This window comes from Carassius auratus, chromosome 46 (genome assembly GCF_003368295.1).
Source record: "Carassius auratus strain Wakin chromosome 46, ASM336829v1, whole genome shotgun sequence".
Lineage (NCBI taxonomy): Eukaryota > Metazoa > Chordata > Actinopteri > Cypriniformes > Cyprinidae > Carassius > Carassius auratus.
Genome location: NC_039288.1, coordinates 3,783,021 through 3,800,992, shown reverse-complemented (window position 1 = coordinate 3,800,992; position 17,972 = coordinate 3,783,021). Strand labels below are relative to the sequence as shown.

The 17,972-nt window shown below is 38.7% G+C and overlaps 1 protein-coding gene across 2 annotated transcripts in view; it reads left to right on the top strand.

Moving 5' to 3' along the window:
* The first annotated feature begins 7,254 nt into the window (after positions 1-7,254).
* The window catches only part of LOC113063879 (neuronal vesicle trafficking-associated protein 2-like), a 43,604-nt gene continuing 32,886 nt past the window's right edge, over positions 7,255-17,972 (top strand). Inside the window, exons 1-3 of one of the 2 annotated variants that reach the window (XM_026234282.1) lie at positions 7,255-7,553; positions 7,988-8,146; positions 11,101-11,220. In XM_026234282.1, the coding sequence (XP_026090067.1) occupies positions 8,018-8,146; positions 11,101-11,220 (249 nt within the window). In that variant the 5' untranslated portion in view covers positions 7,255-7,553; positions 7,988-8,017. Of the gene's footprint in view, positions 7,554-7,781; positions 7,849-7,987; positions 8,147-11,100; positions 11,221-17,972 lie in introns of those variants that run through there. The other variant, XM_026234283.1, reaches the window with a different exon arrangement.

Genomic DNA, 17,972 nt, shown 5'->3' with positions numbered 1-17,972 from the left:
CGATAGTTTAAATATCTTTGTCAAAGTCCATTTTCTTAACACTTCTGTTCATATTCACATAAACCATGTTTAACACTCGAGTAGATTTGCCATTTTCAGTGGCTTGCTTACTCACTGTCTTCAGTTGTCAATATTCTCAAAACGGAGCATCATCTAAATGAGAAAAGGCAAAAACAAAATAGATGGTTAAATCAAAAAGCAGATGTCAGATTGGGGAAATATAAATGCTTGATAGCACAATCTTTCAATTCACAAACTCTGCTGCCAGCAAACCTGATTTTATCATTAACCACTTATTCAGTTCTTAGTTTCTTCCACAGGTGCAATTTCTTTGCTTTATACTTTTACAGTTTTTATGAACCGTAATAGATCAGTGTGGCACCGTTTCAGTGAAACCTCTTTGTCTAGATTTCACAGTGGTCGATGCCATCTTGCTGAGGTAATGAAGATGATCCACCCTAATATAACAGTGAACATGCCTCAGTTGTTCCCTTATATCTCTCTCCAGCTACAGGATCTGTAGAATAATAGAAGAGTGGGATGAGATCATCCTCATCTCTGACTGTGGAAACAAAGGTTGAGTACTGTGTATAGTCAGGTCACAGACTAATTATTTATTTCCCATGAGGCTGTGGGACAGGAAATGTAGATCACTGTGGTTCAATGGTGAGAGGTTTCAGTCACAGATTGATTATCAGCTGAAGCTGTGCATGACATGTGACATCAATGCCACACCCTTCAGCAGGAATTTCACGAGGCATGCATATTTTTGCTGGCATCCCAAAGAAGCACATATCAGCATGCTTTTAAAAAAAGAGAATGTATTGGTATGGAAATGAAATATTTTGATGAAGATATCTTCTGAATTTAATGGTTTTGGACCCTTTATTGCATGTTATTTGCATTTAAATGCAATTAGCTGAACTTATTATTATTTTTTTTTTTCAACCCACTAAATACGTACATAATTTCAGTATTTTGTCTTTGGAATATGGTTAACGTACTGTTAAGTATTTATGGTTAACTAAAAAATATATCATGTCAGTTGAAACTTGAACTTCATGCACTTCAATGTATTTGTAATTACACATTTGTAATGTAGTAGCTATTTAGTAGGCTACATATAAAAATGTTAAATGTGATATATATGCATATTTCATTTGTAATACACTTAAGTGCATACGATTTAAACAAGATCATTCAATAGTTAAGTGCAATAGCAATTTTTTATTTTTCACAAGGGATTGTGTGTTTGTATAGTTCATAAAAACGTGTGTGTAAAATGAATGCTGGTGTATTAGCCTAGACCCCATCATCCTTAAATCGAGATGGATGTTCACGCCCTCTCGTGGCTGGAGATGAAATTGACAGGGTGTATATGCAAATTACTTAAAGAAGTGCTGAAACCCCTGTAGTAAGCTATCCATCACTATTCCAATAACGGTAATGTTGCTTTGTTGGTGCATTGTTATAATTATAAATTTGTAATTGTTTATGCTATAACTATAAATAAGTTTTAATTGGTGGGCTTGCACCACATATATTGTGAGCAGATGCTATTCTAACAGTTATGTTTCTGTCTGGTTTGTATGATTACATTTACACATTTAGCTGAGGCTTTGGATAAAAGCGACTTACAGTGCATTCAGGCTATACATTTGTGTGTATGTGTGTTTCCTGGGAATTGAACCCACAACCTTTTGCACTGCTAACACAATGCTCTACAACAGAGCCACAGGAACACATCAATTTAATTTTGTATTAACACACCATTTTTGCCTGGCAACAGCAAAAAACTTATAGGCTAACTAGGCTATATTACTTGATAGATTCATTTATTGTTGTTAAGACATGCAATTGTTTAATTAGCATTGGTGTCTTTTACTGTAATGTAAACAATACATTACATAATAATAATAATAATAATAATAATAATAATAATAATAATAATAATAATAATAATAATAATAATAATTATAGAGAATAAAGAGGTAAAATAGATGAGGATAAAGAATATATTCAAAATAAAAATGAGATTCAATGAGCCATTCATAAAGACAACTTGCTGCCACCTACTGGCGGATTTCTTTCATATTTAAAAGTATATTGTTGATTTTTTTCCCCCAAACATTTCATATACAGGCGCTTCTCAATGAATTAGAATGTCAAGGAAAAGTTCATTTCAGTAATTCAACTCAAATTGTGAAACTCATTTATTAAATACATTCAGTGCACACAGACTGAAGTAGTCTAAAGTCTTTCGTTCTTTTAATTGTTATGATTTTGGCTCAACTTTAACAGAAACCCACCAATTCATGATCTCAACGAATTAGAATATGATGACATGCCTATCAGCTAGTCTCTGACAATCATTGACTCCCTTCACAAGGAGCGTAAGACACAAAAAATGTATTGCCAAAGAAGCTGGCTGTTCACAGAGTGCTGTATCCAAGCATGTTAACAGAAAGTTGAGTGGAAGGAAAAAGTGTGGAAGAAAAAGATGCACAACCAACCAAGAGAACCGCAGCCTTATGAGGATTGTCAAGCGAAATCGATTCAAGAATTTGAATGAACTTCAAAAGGAATGCACTGAGGCTGGGGTCAAGGCATAAAGAGCCACCACACACAGACGTGTCAAGGAATTTGGCTACAGTTGTTGTATTCCTTTTGTTAAGCCACAGAAAACATCAGTGGCATTTTACGTGGGTTAAGGAGAAGAAGAACTGGACAGTTGCCCAGTGGACCAAAATCCTTTTTTCAGATGAGAGCAAGTTCTGTATTTCATTTGGAAACCAATAACCTAGAGTCTGGAAGAAGGGTGGAGAAGCTCATAGCCCAAGTTGCTTGAAGGCCAGTGTTAAGTTTCCACAGTCTTTGATGATAAGGGGTGCAATGTCATCTGCTGGTGTTGGTCCATTGTGTTTTTTGAAAACCAAAGTCACTGCACCCATTTACCAATAAATCTTGGAGCACTTCATGCTTCCTTCTGCTGACCAGCTTTTTGAAGATGCTGATTTCATTTTCCAGCAGGATTTGGCACCTACCCACACTGTGTTGGTGTGCTTAACTGCCAGCAAACTCACCAGACCTGAACCCCATAGAGAATCTATGGGCTATTGTCAAGAAGAAAATAACAAACAAGAGACCAAAAAAATGCAGATGAGCTGAAGGCCACTGTCAAAGAAACCTGGGCTTCCATACCACCTCAGCAGAGTCACAAACTGATCACCTCCATGCCACGCTGAATTGAGGCAGTAATTAAAGCAAAATGAGCCCCTACCAAGTATTGAGTACATGTACAGCAAATTAACATACTTTCCAGAAGACCAAAAATTCACTAAAATGTTTTAATTTTTATTTTTTTATTGGTTTTATGAAGTATTCTTATATGTTGAGATGAATTGGTGTGTTTTTGTTAAATGTGAGCCAAAATCATCACAATTAAAAGAACCAAAGACTTCAGCTACTTCAGTCTGTGTGCATTGAATCTATTTATTACACGAGTTTCACAATTTGAATTGAATTACTGAAATAAATGAACTTTTCATTGACATTCTAATTTATTGAGAAGCACCTGTATACAAATACAAGAGTGGGGTGATTTGAGCCCAGTGGCGTAGCCAGGGGAGGGGCCATGGGGGCACTGGCCCCTCCTGAAAACTGATTGGCCCCCCAGTGTGCCCCCACATTTCTACTTGTCTGTCACTCACAAATTCAAATTATAATCTTTCAGTTTAGTAAATAACTCATGATTGAGTCGCGATGCTTCTCAACGAGGACTAAGAATAGCGAGCTGCTGTTTTCCAAAAAAAAAAGCACCTATTTTAAATAGCTGATGTTTTTCGATTAGCGAGTTGTTGCAGTGCAAGAAGTGTTTGGTACTAACGTTAACGTCTTTCGGTGTTAGACAGACCAGGTTCGATGACGATGTTATCTCCTAGCAGACCAAGATGCTAATCATTATATTTACTATGCTCCTCTGATGCTGAATTTAAAAGGGGTTTACTGCGTTACGATTTCGGCCGAACGAGCCGATAAAGGCAACAACGCAATTTAAAGCAATGGTTTTAAAAAAACTATAATAGCAATTCTAATAAAGTCATTATTGAATCATGCAGTCGATTTTTCACTCAAGTGAGGTGACGAAACAAATCGTGTAATGTTTATCTAACGCTCCACACTTAAGACTTTTTTTTTTTAAAGTCTATATGGGTGAGACACATGCAGAGGTGGGTAGTAACATTTACTTCGTTACATTTACTTGAGTAATTTTTCGGGGTAACTAATACTTTTCGGAGTATATTTAAAAATGGGTACTTTATACTCTTACTTGAGTAAATTTTTTGGGAAAAATCTGTACTTTTACTTCGTTACTGTGAGCGACGCACCTCTCGTTACTTTATCTTAATGCAATAAATGTTATAAATGCTTCAGTTTATTCCAAACGCGCCGTCTATTTTTCTCTGGGCAATGAGCGATGCCCATTCGCGAATGATTCATTCTTTTGAGTCAATTCTGTTCAAAGGCTTGATCAAACCAATTGGCAAACAAGTGAATTGGTTCATGAATCAGTTTGAAGGAGTCGTTTAGTTCCCTGAAGCAACGCGCTGAGCGTCTGAAGCGGTTCACTCAGAGTTGTAACGTTTATCATCAGCAGCGTTGAAAACGTGGCTATGGAACTGCACTGAATTGAAAGCAAATCTGCAAAGGCTATTATTTGCTTGCGATGGAGATCCTTATTAGATGAACGTGTGTGCTGTCTACTGTTTAACAGGTAATAACTTGGGCTACATTCGATTACAGTACACGATACCACTATGACAGTAGTTTGTTGTACGTGTGTGGCTTATAACAGAGGGGAGTCAAGTTGAATGCAGCTTCCAAAAGACAAAAAATAGCCGATTAAGATTTTATTAATTTTAATACAATCACACCGGTGCGAGTACGTTCAGCAAGTCATATCATCAGCTGCTAAATTCAGATCTGTGATCGCTTGCTGGCGCTGAGCCAGAGATAGACGTGTTTTTACAGCGCTGCGCATTATAACCAATCACACACGATTCTTTTGAATGCAATGGCCAATCAGAGGTGTTCCGATGAGTCATCGCTGAAATGCCGGTGCTTCCTTCACTCGCTCACTGACTGAATACCTCTTTCTGGCGAATCCTCTCGTCAGAAACAACAAAGTGCAGATGTGTGTACGAATCTATAATTAAGATATTGATTTCACAGTGTTAACAGTTTCAGTGATTTTAATGGGAGTTTCTGAGAGTGATTGCAATCTAGACTGTCAGTGAAAATTATCTTTAATAATGTAAATGTTATTTGCTCTCTTTCTGAACAATGAAAGATTAGTAGCAATATTTATATCACATTATATTAAATGTGAATTTAACATTGAAAGTTAAAGTCAGTCGTATTAAAAATATGTTATGGCATGAAACCTATATCTGTTACTTAAGTAAACAGACAGGGTTTTATAATAAATTGGAGTAAAGGCTGATGAAATATATACATTTACACACGCACACATACATTACATACATTTATCTATATATCTAAATAAAAATAGGCTCCGTATATATGACCTAAAGTAACTAGTAACTAACTACTTGAGTAGATTTTTTTATCCGATACTCTTTTACTCTTACTCAAGTAACTATTCAAGACTAGTACTTTTACTTTTACTTGAGTAAATATTTCTAGAATTACTTTTACTTTTACTTGAGTAAAGTTTTTGGGTACTCTACCCACCTCTGGACACATGCAAAAACATCGGTTTTTTTACTGGTCAATTTTGAGATTTTGGCCTGTTTGTCTTCAGTAACATGTCTTCTTTCAGACTTGTGGTGAAAAAAAAAAAAGTCCAAAATACACATATAGGTCTTTATTTTTCTACACCTTTAGTCTATTTGCGTCTGTAGATTCCTAATAAATTCAGTTGGCGTTCTAAATCACCATGGTGCTCCGCGATTGCTGTCTGCCCCTGCAAAGCTCTCTCTCCCTCCCTTCACAGAAGTTTTTGACAAAACGTCATTTGATGACACCCAGAAACATTCTCAAAAAAATCATACATAATTATTTAATGCATGATTAAATAGCAAAATAAATAACTAATACTAAAACAACACTGGACTAATTAAGCTATTCTAAACTGTTTTATAGGATCCACATATTTTACATGTTAAATTAAAGCTACCTTTTTGAACAAGTAGCTTTCTAACATAGTATGGATATATGATATTTTTAAATCAATATGCTCAAGATTAATTAGCCTTGACATAAGTAGATTTTGTTTATTCATCAATGCAAATTTACTGCAACTGCTGCTATGCAAATTGAATGGGATGTGGATAATAAACAAAAACATTATGAAATTATATTAAATTTATATTAGTTATATTAATTAATTAATTGTGTATTTATTTCTATGAATTATTAATGTTATTCTGCATTTATATAAAGAAGGCTATTATATATATATATTATATAAGGCTATTATAAATAAATTATATTATTATTATTTGTGAGTTGTACACTATTCATACATTGGATTATTTTATTTATTACAGTTTTTCTTTCACTTTTGTAAAGTGAAAAGTTAATACAAATTGTATTTGATTTTTTTTTTATTTAGAGCAGTGAATAACTGCTATTAAAATATTATAGGGTATCACTGTTTATTACTGATTTTAAAGGTTACTGAACTCTTGAAATGATTTGGATATACAGTTCAAACAACACAAGATTGGCCCCTCTGTATTAATCGCGTCCCCTCTTGTGCCCCCCAGTTGAAAAAATCCTAGAATCGCCCCTGTTTGAGCCTGTGGGGATTTCTAGACAACCTTTAACAAAATTGGTGACATGACCACACATATCTAAAGATTAAAGCATTTTACTCACCCTGTGATGGAGAGCCAAAAAAATCACACGTGTTTGTGCTTTTGGAGGTTATAATACAAGGCTATGAGGTCAAATGTTAGCTCTACATTTATGGAAAATACAACCATAGTTTAACCATGCTATTTGTAGCAAAACTGTGGTTATACAAATGGTAATCAATTCGCCAAAAAAAATATATATATATATATTATCCTCTAAGCTGTTTGTGGCGAATTAACAAGGTTCTTTGCTAATTAGACTAGACTGTTCTAGTCATAATATTTTATTTGACAAATAAAATTTTGATATACCCTAAAGGACAATGCTACTGCACTTCTCTCAGTTTTTCACTAGATGGCAAACAAGTCAGCTAGCGCTAGTGGTATATTGCGCTTCAGGGTTGGTAAAGGTCGGGCAAAACAAATGTAGGGTTTCTTTTAGATCCCCCCAGTGGCTTGAGTGTAGGTGAGGGTTTGGATGCTGCATGAGGCCGCCAGTATCTGCATTTCTCGCAGCAGCGCCACGCATACATACACACTCACTCACTTGCACACACACACACACACGCACACATACAGCATCTCCATCTCGACGCTCCACCTGCCCTCATCAACAAGCCGAATTTAAACTGTCTTTGAGGCCGTTTAAAGCGTGAAAATTGACCGCGTTCGGTAAGCAGGTGTTTAAAAACATCGTTTCGTCTTTGGCGTTTTGTGTTTGGGTGGGAGATAAATTGTTGTGACTGGTAATCCAGCCATAAAAGGGGCGCGGATGCTTTATGCTCTGTGACTGATGTTTCAGCACCTGGATTTTACACAATACAGTTAAATGGTGCAGCGTGTTTTCCTCTTTCATCTTAAAGATCAGTGCATAATCTTTTACTTTTATTTACAAGCGCAGCGTTTGTATCTTTCAAAGCATTCGTGTTCGGGTTGACATCACACAGAGACGCGTTTGATTTATAAGGTGTGAAGTGGCTTTGCATGGTTTATTGATGTGTCAGATGTGTATAGATTTTTGTTTTATTATTAAATGTGATCAATATTTGACTTGGAGCCAGGCTGGAATATTTTTTAACTATTTATAAAATCCTGTAAATTTATAGGCTGGTGAAAAGTGAAATAATCCTTTAAAGATGGTTAAACTGGGGAGTAATCTACAAGACAAAGGAGCAAAAGCTGTGAGCATAGAGGATGGCTTTCAGAACGTCCCTCTCATCACGCCCTTGGATGTTACTAATCTTCAGCACCAAGCCCCAGACAAGGTAAGGAACATTTTTATTTTGATATTATATAACAGGACATTACCATGCCACTTGTCAGGTCAGAAAAAAATATAACCTTCATCTATTGTCACATAGCAAAATTTCAAACAGTACTTATGCCTAGAAAGCACAATGATGGATTGACCCTGTGTGTTTAAATTGTTAGGCTGTTTTTTTTTTTTTTTTGCATTATCCTTTGATTTTATATCTTTAGCATGTAAATAAATATACAACAATTTTATGTATAAGTGCTTGTTATATTTATTATAATAAGATTTCACAGTTTTCTCCAAACATATGCCGGTACATTCCTCGGCTTTTAAGGTTGGGTTGCCAACCAGAGTGCAAGGGTGCAAGCTGTGACACTTTCTGTGAGTGGTGCTTCAGCCCTCATTTGGGATTCTGCTGAGGGAGGTGCAATCATTCTTTGCACCTGCTAACTGAAGTGGTGTGTTACTCTGCCCAAACCTGTGCACAAGCCAGCCACTAATGCGAACAGCGTCATATTTTAAGGAGCACACAAACCCTCCCCCGGTACTTTGGGACTCTGAGGCTTTTATTGGCCTGCATGACAAAGAGAAAAAGAAATTTTATCTTTTATCTCAGATGTCATATGGAGGCTTCATGCTCTGTTTAATGCCAGCTCAGAGGTGAAGAGGATGTGTTGGATTATTAACATGTCTATATCACCTGGTGAGCCTTTTTTCTTCTTGTGAGAAAGCTAGTGGCTCTCAGAGACTATACATTAATAAACAGGCAATAATAAATAATATTAGTGGTTTTATGTATATATGATCACTGTTGTGGTCAAAAAAATGTAATGTGCAGTGAACATGTTGTAAATATAATATTTATATTATCTCACTGTTTTGTTTTTTAGCTTCAATTGTGAGTGGTAGGCAATAATTACTATATGAAGAGGATTAAAGCAAAAAAATACTGGTTTGAATTATTATTATTATTATTTTTCCCTAAACGCCAATATATTTAAAGGCTGTGGAAGAGATCTTGGATAAGGTCACTTAATGTTTCTTTCCAGATCTCTATAGGGCCTTGCAGGACAATGATCATGCCCTGCTTACTCAATGTAATACTTTAATATAATTCTTATATAATTAACAAAAATTATATGGTAATTGTGAAATTTTCTTATAAATCATATGAAAGACACGAGTAATTTAACAGAATAATAGTCCTGAGCCTCAGTTGAAAAGATGACCGAAATTTGTCCATTTTGTTCAATCTAATGTGCCCAATTATATTTTGAAAAGAAGATCACTAATCATAGCTTCTGTAAAAAGTCAGTAGTTCAGTAGTATACAGATGCAAAGGCTGTTGATAAATCTAATGATATATATATATATATATATATATATATATATATATATATATATATAACTAATTACTAATGCTGAAGCCAGTGGTTTTTAAATGACGAATGTAATGCTTTTGAGATTTAAGAATCAAAAGTGCCACCTCGACCAACTTATGCTGACACTGAAATTTTTAAGCAGGACAAGGATCGGCCCTGGGGGAAATCATTATCTTTCTCTAGAGGTCTGCAGATAGCAATCAGGCAGTAATGACTGTGAATTATTTGAAAGCTGTCTTAGCATTATTTATTTTACACAAGCCAACTTAAGAACAAAGAACACCGTTAATTTACTGTAATGAGGTGTGTAAATTCATTAAATGGATAGAATAATTAATTTTTGTCAGTTATTTTGACACCATAACTGAAGAACATTTTTAATATTTGAGATATATTGTTGCAAGGATGCGTTTAGTTTTGGGACCACCACAGATGCTCTTTTTTTTCAGCTTTTAAAACAGTTTCCCAAGGGGACTTGCTTAGGGAAACATTTGGCAAAATTGTCTTGTTGTTTTCCAGAATCTCGAAACCATTCCATTATCATCAGACTACCAAATTCATCATATGCTAATTGCATGAAAATAACAAGCTGCATCTCATGACAATCTCATCATTATTCAGAGCATTTTACACTCAAATACGTTGTGATATTAGCATATCAGTACAACACTTATATTGTATAGAATCAATCCAGTCCAATCCACAGTAGTCCCTGGTGTTGACACGATGGCTTGAATCAGCAGCAAAAAAGACAATGCTCAACCTTGCCTGGAGGCAGAGGTTGCATTCTGGGTGAGTGCAAAAACTGAATAAAAATCCCAGGAATACCAGAGTGCCTCTTTTAGAAGGAGAGAGAAATGGAAGCAGACAAGATGGTTATTCAGGGGGAAAATGAAATGTCAGAGGGTTTAGGAAGGAGACAGATAAGCAGTAATTGCAGAGTTCATGCCTTGAAGTGGTTGAGCTTCATCCAGTGGTCTACAGGGCACTAGAACTGATCAATCTCAGGGTTTGTAGAAATCAAGGAAGCAAGAACCAAGGTCAACACTGAGATGTAATCATCTAGAGGTGTCATCCCTCCATCTGTCAACACACATCTCACCTTCAGCGAGTGTTGGGAATAATTCACATTTGCTCCCTATGAGATCATTTAATATTTAATTGAATGACAGGATAAGGAATTCACTAAATGGCAATTCAAACTCTTGAAAATCTTTTTTTTTTTTTTAATCTAAACCACATTCTCATGAGAATTTTGTTGATCAGTTAGTATTGGTGTTTTTTTATTTTATTTTATTTTTTACATTTGGCACGTAGTTTGATTTACCCAGTCTGATTTTTCATGACTGAATGCTTTTGTGGGACTACGCTATGATTTTGGTAAGGCCAATTATGATAATGTTACAGGAAGTCCTGGCTATCTCAGAGTGTCTGTGAGTTCAGTGGTTTTGAGCAATTTAAGAACCAGCATGAAGTGGCATTATGGTCATTATCGATCGGAAATTACTGGCATTATAGTAGAGTTATCACTGTTTATATTAAGCCAAACTATTATTTTGATGGAGAAACTCTCTCTTTGCAGGTGGTGGTGAAGACACGAACTGAGTATCAGACAGATCAAAAGAACAAGGCCAAGATGAAGGTTCCAAAGGTGGAGGAGTTCACCATAAGTGTGACTGATGGAGTTTCTGAGAGACTGAAGGTATGGCTGGGCTTCCTTTGGTGTGAATTCAGAGAAAGAAATTGAATGTTGAACAATCGGTGTGCAATGATATAGTTGCCATCAGCTCTGTCAATATTTAAATTGGCTTTGGTGGCTTTGCTCTCCATTCACTTGTAGAAGAAACATCATGGCTGGTCTGCAAATGTTATGGTGCCAGTCTCCAGAATGGGATATATTGAAAAACCGGATTCACCAGTAAGACTGGTGAACCTGTAAAAAAAAAAAAAAAAAAAAAAAACAGTCCAAAAAACAGCTTGTAAAATCATGGATATTCTTGCTGGTCTAAGAATTTTTTCCAGGTTGTATTCCATATTTTTTATTTTTTTTTCCAGAACTAGAAGGGGATGATAATACAATAATGTTCTAAATCTATTCTTTTCAAGTGGCACTAGCGCTCTCTCTCTCTCTCTCTGTCTCTCTCTCTCTCTCTCTCTCTCTCCCTCACACACACACACACACACACACATACACACACACATACACACAAATAAACATGTAGCCTTTGTTTCAACACTCTTTGCTTCTGCTACTTGGATTGAATCCTGGAAGCAGTACTAGAGACAGTTCAGTTGATAGCATTGATGGCAGCGTGAACTGTTTTCATTAATGCAGAGTTGGAGAATCTGGATCGACATTTTAGCATAGCAGTCATTGAAGGTCATTGGAGAGGCAGGTGAAGAAGACAGCAAACATTGGTATAAAGATTGACTTGCTTCTAAAATGAAACTGAATGAACCTGTCAGCTGCCTCAGAACCACAAGGCACTATGAAAACAATAACTTTGACATACACTGAATATTTTCCACAGACACAATCAAGATGTTCTAGTCTGAGATCATTCTTCAACTTTTTGCTTGTTATTTTTAAGCTACCTAAGGAAACATACCGGAGCATTCTTGTAAGAGCTTGTTGTAGGAAACTCTTTTTGAGGTTGTTGTCTAGAACAAGTCATTCGGAGTACAGAAAGCTAAGTGCAGGGTTATCTCTGCTGTGTGAAGACTTGCAGTTGGATTTTTATCCTATTCCCCTGCTGCACTCCACCAGCTAGTAAAGAAGGAATGTTCCCCATTATTAAATGTTTAAAACAAAAGAGAGTTGTGGTCTCTTGGTGTCTTATGCAGCCAAGTGGAACATATGAAAATAAATGTGCTATTAAGACAACTTAGTTATGAAAAGAGGAGGTATTATGATTTCTCACTGATATTAGTGGAGTTGACTGGGAAGTTTGGCAGTGAAAATGTGGGGAAAATTATGAGTTTGGCTCTGATCTCCCAACTATACGAAGTGTCACACATATTTACTAAATACATTAATATGTTTTTTATTGTTATTAAAATATTAACATAACTACTAATCTTAGTTTTGTTACACTGTTAGCTTTACATTATATTTGTGGTGCATAGCAAAAATAAGTATTCAGTGGGGGAAAAAATGTAGGATTTCAGTGGAGTTTAACATTTTAAAGGGGTCCTCTTATGCTCTTTTACAAAGTCTTGATTTTGTTTTGGGAGTGTACTAAAACAGGCTCTCATACGAGGTTGTTAAAAAAAAAAACATATTATTTTTGACATATTTTACATTATTACACATCTTTTCCCAGTCTGGCATGAACAACTCAAATAGTTCCTTTGTCAAATGAAAGCCCACTTTCTGAAATACAAAATGTGCTGTGATTGGTTAGCTGGGCCAGTGTGTGTTGTCAAGTCAAGTCAAGTCACCATTATTTATTTAGTGCTTTAAACAAAAAAGATTGTGTCAAAGCAACTGAACAACATTAATTAGGAAAACAGTTTGTCAATAATGCAAAATGACAGTTAAAGGCAGTTCATCATTGAATTCAGTGATGTCATCATCTCAGTTCAGTTTAAATAGTATCTGTGAAATAATTTGCTATCAAGTCAATGATATTGCTGTAGATGAAGTGACCCCAACTAAGCAAGCCAGAGGCGACTGCAGCAAGGAACCAAAACTCCATTGGTGACAGAATGGAGAAAAAACCTAGGGAGAAACCAGGCTCAGTCAGGGGGCCAGTTTTCCTCTGACCAGACGAAACCAGCAGTTAAATTCCAGGCTGCAGCAAAGTCAGATTGTGCAGAAGAATAATCTGTTTCCTGTGGTCTTGTCCTGGTGGTCCTCTGAGACAAGGTCTTTAGAGGGGATCTCTATCTTGGGAGAAACAGACTAATATTACCGTAGATGCCATTCTTCTAATGATGTAGCAAGTACATTGCGTGTAATGGGAAGTGTTTTCGGTTTACCTTATTAATGCAGCCTAAAAATCCTTCAATGGTTTTGGATATTAGAAGTGTATAAGTGTGTTATGTGTAAGCCAGGTTAAAGAGATGGGTCTTTAATCTAGATTTAAACTGCAAGAGTGTGTCTGCCTCCCAAACAATATTAGGTAAGTTATATTCCAGAGTTTAGGTGCTAAACAGGAAAAGGATCTGCCACCCGTTGATTTTGATATTCTAGGTATTAGCAAATTGCCTGAGTTTTGTGAATGCAGCGGACGTGGAGGATTATAATGTAACAAGAGCTTGTTCAAATACTGAGGTGCTAAACCATTCAGGCAGGGGCGTTGCCATCTTTTCAGAAGTGAGGGCGACAGAAATCACACACACAGACACACACTGACACTCACACACACACACACACACATATATACATATATATATATATATATATATATATATATATATATATATATATATATACATTTTTATTTTTTTTACTCGCCAGTGTATGTGTTCGAGGCTATTATAAGATTAGCACATTTTCACTTGCTGAACACTGACTGCGCACTTCAGAGTTCTCTCTCCATCAGGCGATCTGTACTTTTCAGTTAATGTCAATGGACGCACAGCGCACCTGTAATTCTATTACTATTATTTAGTAGAATGTATGTGATACTGCTACTAATTTTGAAAAAAATTATAAAACTTTATTTTTTAAAGAAATTAATCACACAATATTTCTTCCGTTTTAATTTTAATAGCAAATCCCCTTTATTTACAAAAAATAAAATGTGTTTAAATTTTATTAATTAAAAGACAAATTCAATTTGGGTGGAACTTGTTTACTGTTTTTCACAATTATATTACTTGTAGAAACACTTTAAACACAAATGTTAATAAGAATAAAGAATGGAATTGGTTTTATTTTAAGATTTATTTGTATTTTTTATTAGTATATTATTGTGTTTTGTTTTGATAACGAAACTGGTACCAAGAACCGTGGATTTTCAGTGGTATTGTTTACCGAATACTGAAATTGTGGTATCGTGACAACACTAGTGTTGACAAAACCGGGCTAACATGGTCATACTTCATGGTTCTAATAAGAACTCTAACTGGAGTTTGTTTACCAACCGTGCAGAACAACCACCCAATAAAACATTACAATAATCTAACCTTGTGGTCATAAATGTATTACCATTTCTGCACTTAATGTTGAGAGCATAGGCTGTAGTTTAGATGTATGTTTGAGATGGAAAAATGCAGTTTTACAAGTGCTAGAAACATGGCTTTATAAGGAAAGATTGCTATCAAATAGCACACCTAGGTTTCTAACTGATGACAAAGAATTGACAGAGCAGACATCAAGTCACAATTTCTAGGTTATTACATGCAGAGTTTTTAGGTCCTATAATTAACACCTCAGTTTTTTTTTCAGAATTTAGCAGCAAGAAATAACTCGTCATCCAGTTTTTTATATTGACTATGCATTCCATTAATTTTTCAAATTGGTGTGTTTCACCGGGCTGCGGAGAAATATAGAGCTGAGTATCATCAGCATAACAGTGAAAGCTAACACTGTGTTTCCTGATGATATCTCCCAAGAGTAACATGTAAAGTGTGAAGAGTAACGTCCCTAGTACTGAGCCTTGACGTACTCCATATTGCACTTGTGATCGATATGATACCTCTTCATTCACTGCTACGAATTGATGGCAGTCATATAAGTATGATTTAAGCCATGCTAATGCACTTCCATTAATACCAAGTGTTCGTGTCTATGGAAAAGAATGTTGTGGTCAATAGTATTGAATGCAGCACTAAGATCCAATATAACTAATAGAGAGATACAACCATGATCAGATGATAAGAGCAGGTCATTTGTAACTCTTAAGGAGAACAGTCTCAGTACTATGATACGGTCTAAATCCTGACTGGAAATCCTCACATATACCATTGTTCTCTAAGAAGGAATATAATTGTGAGGTTACTACCTTTTCTAGTATCTTGGACAGAAAAGGGAGATTCGAGTGTGATTGGCTCCACTCGGCAGCAGGTTGTAAAGTTGCATAGTGGCCTGCTGCGATCTTCAGTGTAAATATTGTCAAAATCAAAGAAATTTGAGCACGATTTAGATGATTGTAACACATCTTTTTTGGCTGCCTTGGGAAAGTTAGCGTGTCTCTGGCATAGTGATAACACTCATTGCCTTTTCTAGTGTAGCTCAACCAGGTCTAGTCTCATTCGTCAATCGTTGTGATATCACAAATCCCAGAAAATATGCGTTGTAGTCCTAACTGTCACGGTTTTACGCTGCCTGAAGGAATACGGAGTCGAGGATAAACGGAATTAGGCTTTTAATATATCCAACACAGGGGATATCCAACATGGAGCACAGAGGTAGACACACGTAAGTAGCAAGTGAAGACCCGACAAACCAGAACAGAAAGGACAAGGCTTAAGTAAGGATAATGGGGAAACACAGGTGGATGGAATAACTAAATTAACAGGGACATGGAACACATGAGGAATAGAATAGACACACCTGGGAACTAATTAAACTAAACACGGAAGACAGAAACTGGGTCACTGGGGCAAAAACACTAAATGAGTCCAGGTGTGTGACAGTACTCCCCCCTCCCGGTAGGTGCGTCCTCGCACCGTAGAAACAACAGGGGGAGGCGTGGGTGGGAACTTGGGAGGAGGTTCCGGTGGAGGACGGACTCCCAGGAGGGGGCCAGCAGACAGGGACCACAGAAGGAGGAGCCAGGGAGGAGACGGAGGAAGGAGCCAGGGAGGAGACAGGAGCAGGAGGAGCCAGATGGTCCACCAGAGACCAGCCAGGACTGAGATCCAAGGTGGAGTCGACGGCGGGAGGAGCCATGGTGAAGGAAGGGTCGACGACACCAGGGGGCCGACAGGCGGAGACTGCACCGGTGGGTGAGGAGCCCAAGATGGAGCAGCACAGCCGCAGACCCAGGGTGACGACGAGGATCCGGAGGGCCTAGGTGGAGCTGAAGGCTCAGGCGACCAAGGTGGAGGCGGGGTCCTGGCAGACCGCTGTGGAGCCGGAGTGACCGAGGATGGAGGTGGAACCGGAGGGAAGGAGGAGCTTGACAGAGCCGGAGGGATGGAAAGACGAGGTGGAACCGGAGGAGTAGAGTCCCGAGGCGGCGGATGGTCGACGACTGACCAAGGTGGAGCCGGAGGGACGAGGGAGCCCGGTGGAGCAGGTGGGATGACAGGCCACGGTGGAGACGAGGGAGCTAAGAGCCAAGGCGGAGCCGCTGGGTCGAAGGACCGAGGAGGAGTCCAGGGCTCGGAGGCTGGAGGCGGAGACAGGGCCTTAACACGCCAAGGCGGAGCTGGAGACTGGCAGTCCAGCGGCGAACCACCGCGCCCCGATGGCGCGGACTGAGGGTGAGCTGCAGGACTGACTGGCACCAGCAGGGATGACGAGGAACTGGCTGGTCTAGGAGGAGGAGAGAGGAGAAGGATGGGAGGAAGGACAGGAGGATCAGGACTGGACGGAACCAGCGAAAGAGGAGTAGAGGGACCAGCAGGTTTGGGAGGAGGCGGGAGAGGGAGGCTGGGAGGGAATACAGGAGACACAGAAGATTCAGGGCTGGGTGGAACCAGCAGAGACACAGATGATTCAGGGCTGGGCGGAACCAGCGGAGACACAGAAAATTCAGAGCTGGGCGGAACCAGCGGAGACACAGAAGATTCAGAGCTGGGCGGAACCAGCGGAGACACAGAAGATTCAGAGCTGGGCGGAACCAGCGGAGACACAGAAGATTCAGAGCTGGGCGGAACCAGCGGAGAAACAGGAAACTCAGGGCTGGGCGGAACCAGCGGAGACACAGAAAACTCAGGGCTGGGCGGAACCAGCGGAGACACAGGAAACTCAGGGCTGGGCGGAACCAGCGGAGAAACAGAAAACTCAGGGCTGGGCGGAACCAGCGGAGAAACAGAAAACTCAGGGCTGGGCGGAACCAGCGGGGAAACAGGAAAATTAGGGATTACCTCCATAGACCAGTCCATCAGATCCAGAACTTGCTCCATACAATCTTCAGAGACTGCAAACAGCTCACCCTCAGTTGCAGGAGTGTGGGCAGGGCTTTCCTCCACGCCCTCGATCTCCACGAGGACTCCCACGATGCACGGTGTTGCCGGCTCACACACCTGGTCAGTCGCGCTCTCGAGATCCTGTTCCCTGTCAGTGGATGGCTCGGGCTCTGCGGCTGCGGTGGGCTCTGGCTCCGTGCGGCGTGATGGTGGCTGGCTGGTCTCTGGGTCGGGAGTGGGACTGGCGAGATCCTCTATCGGGCAGACGGTGAAAGGTGAGCCATTTCTCGCCAGAGTCCACTCCACGAATGTGGCGAAATCCTCCCGAGGACCATCTTCGGGCGACAACGCTCTGCACTTGGAGTTCAGGCTGGTGTTGTAGAAGGTGCAGAGCGCGTCGTCCGGGTAGCTGGTGGCATTAGCTAGTAG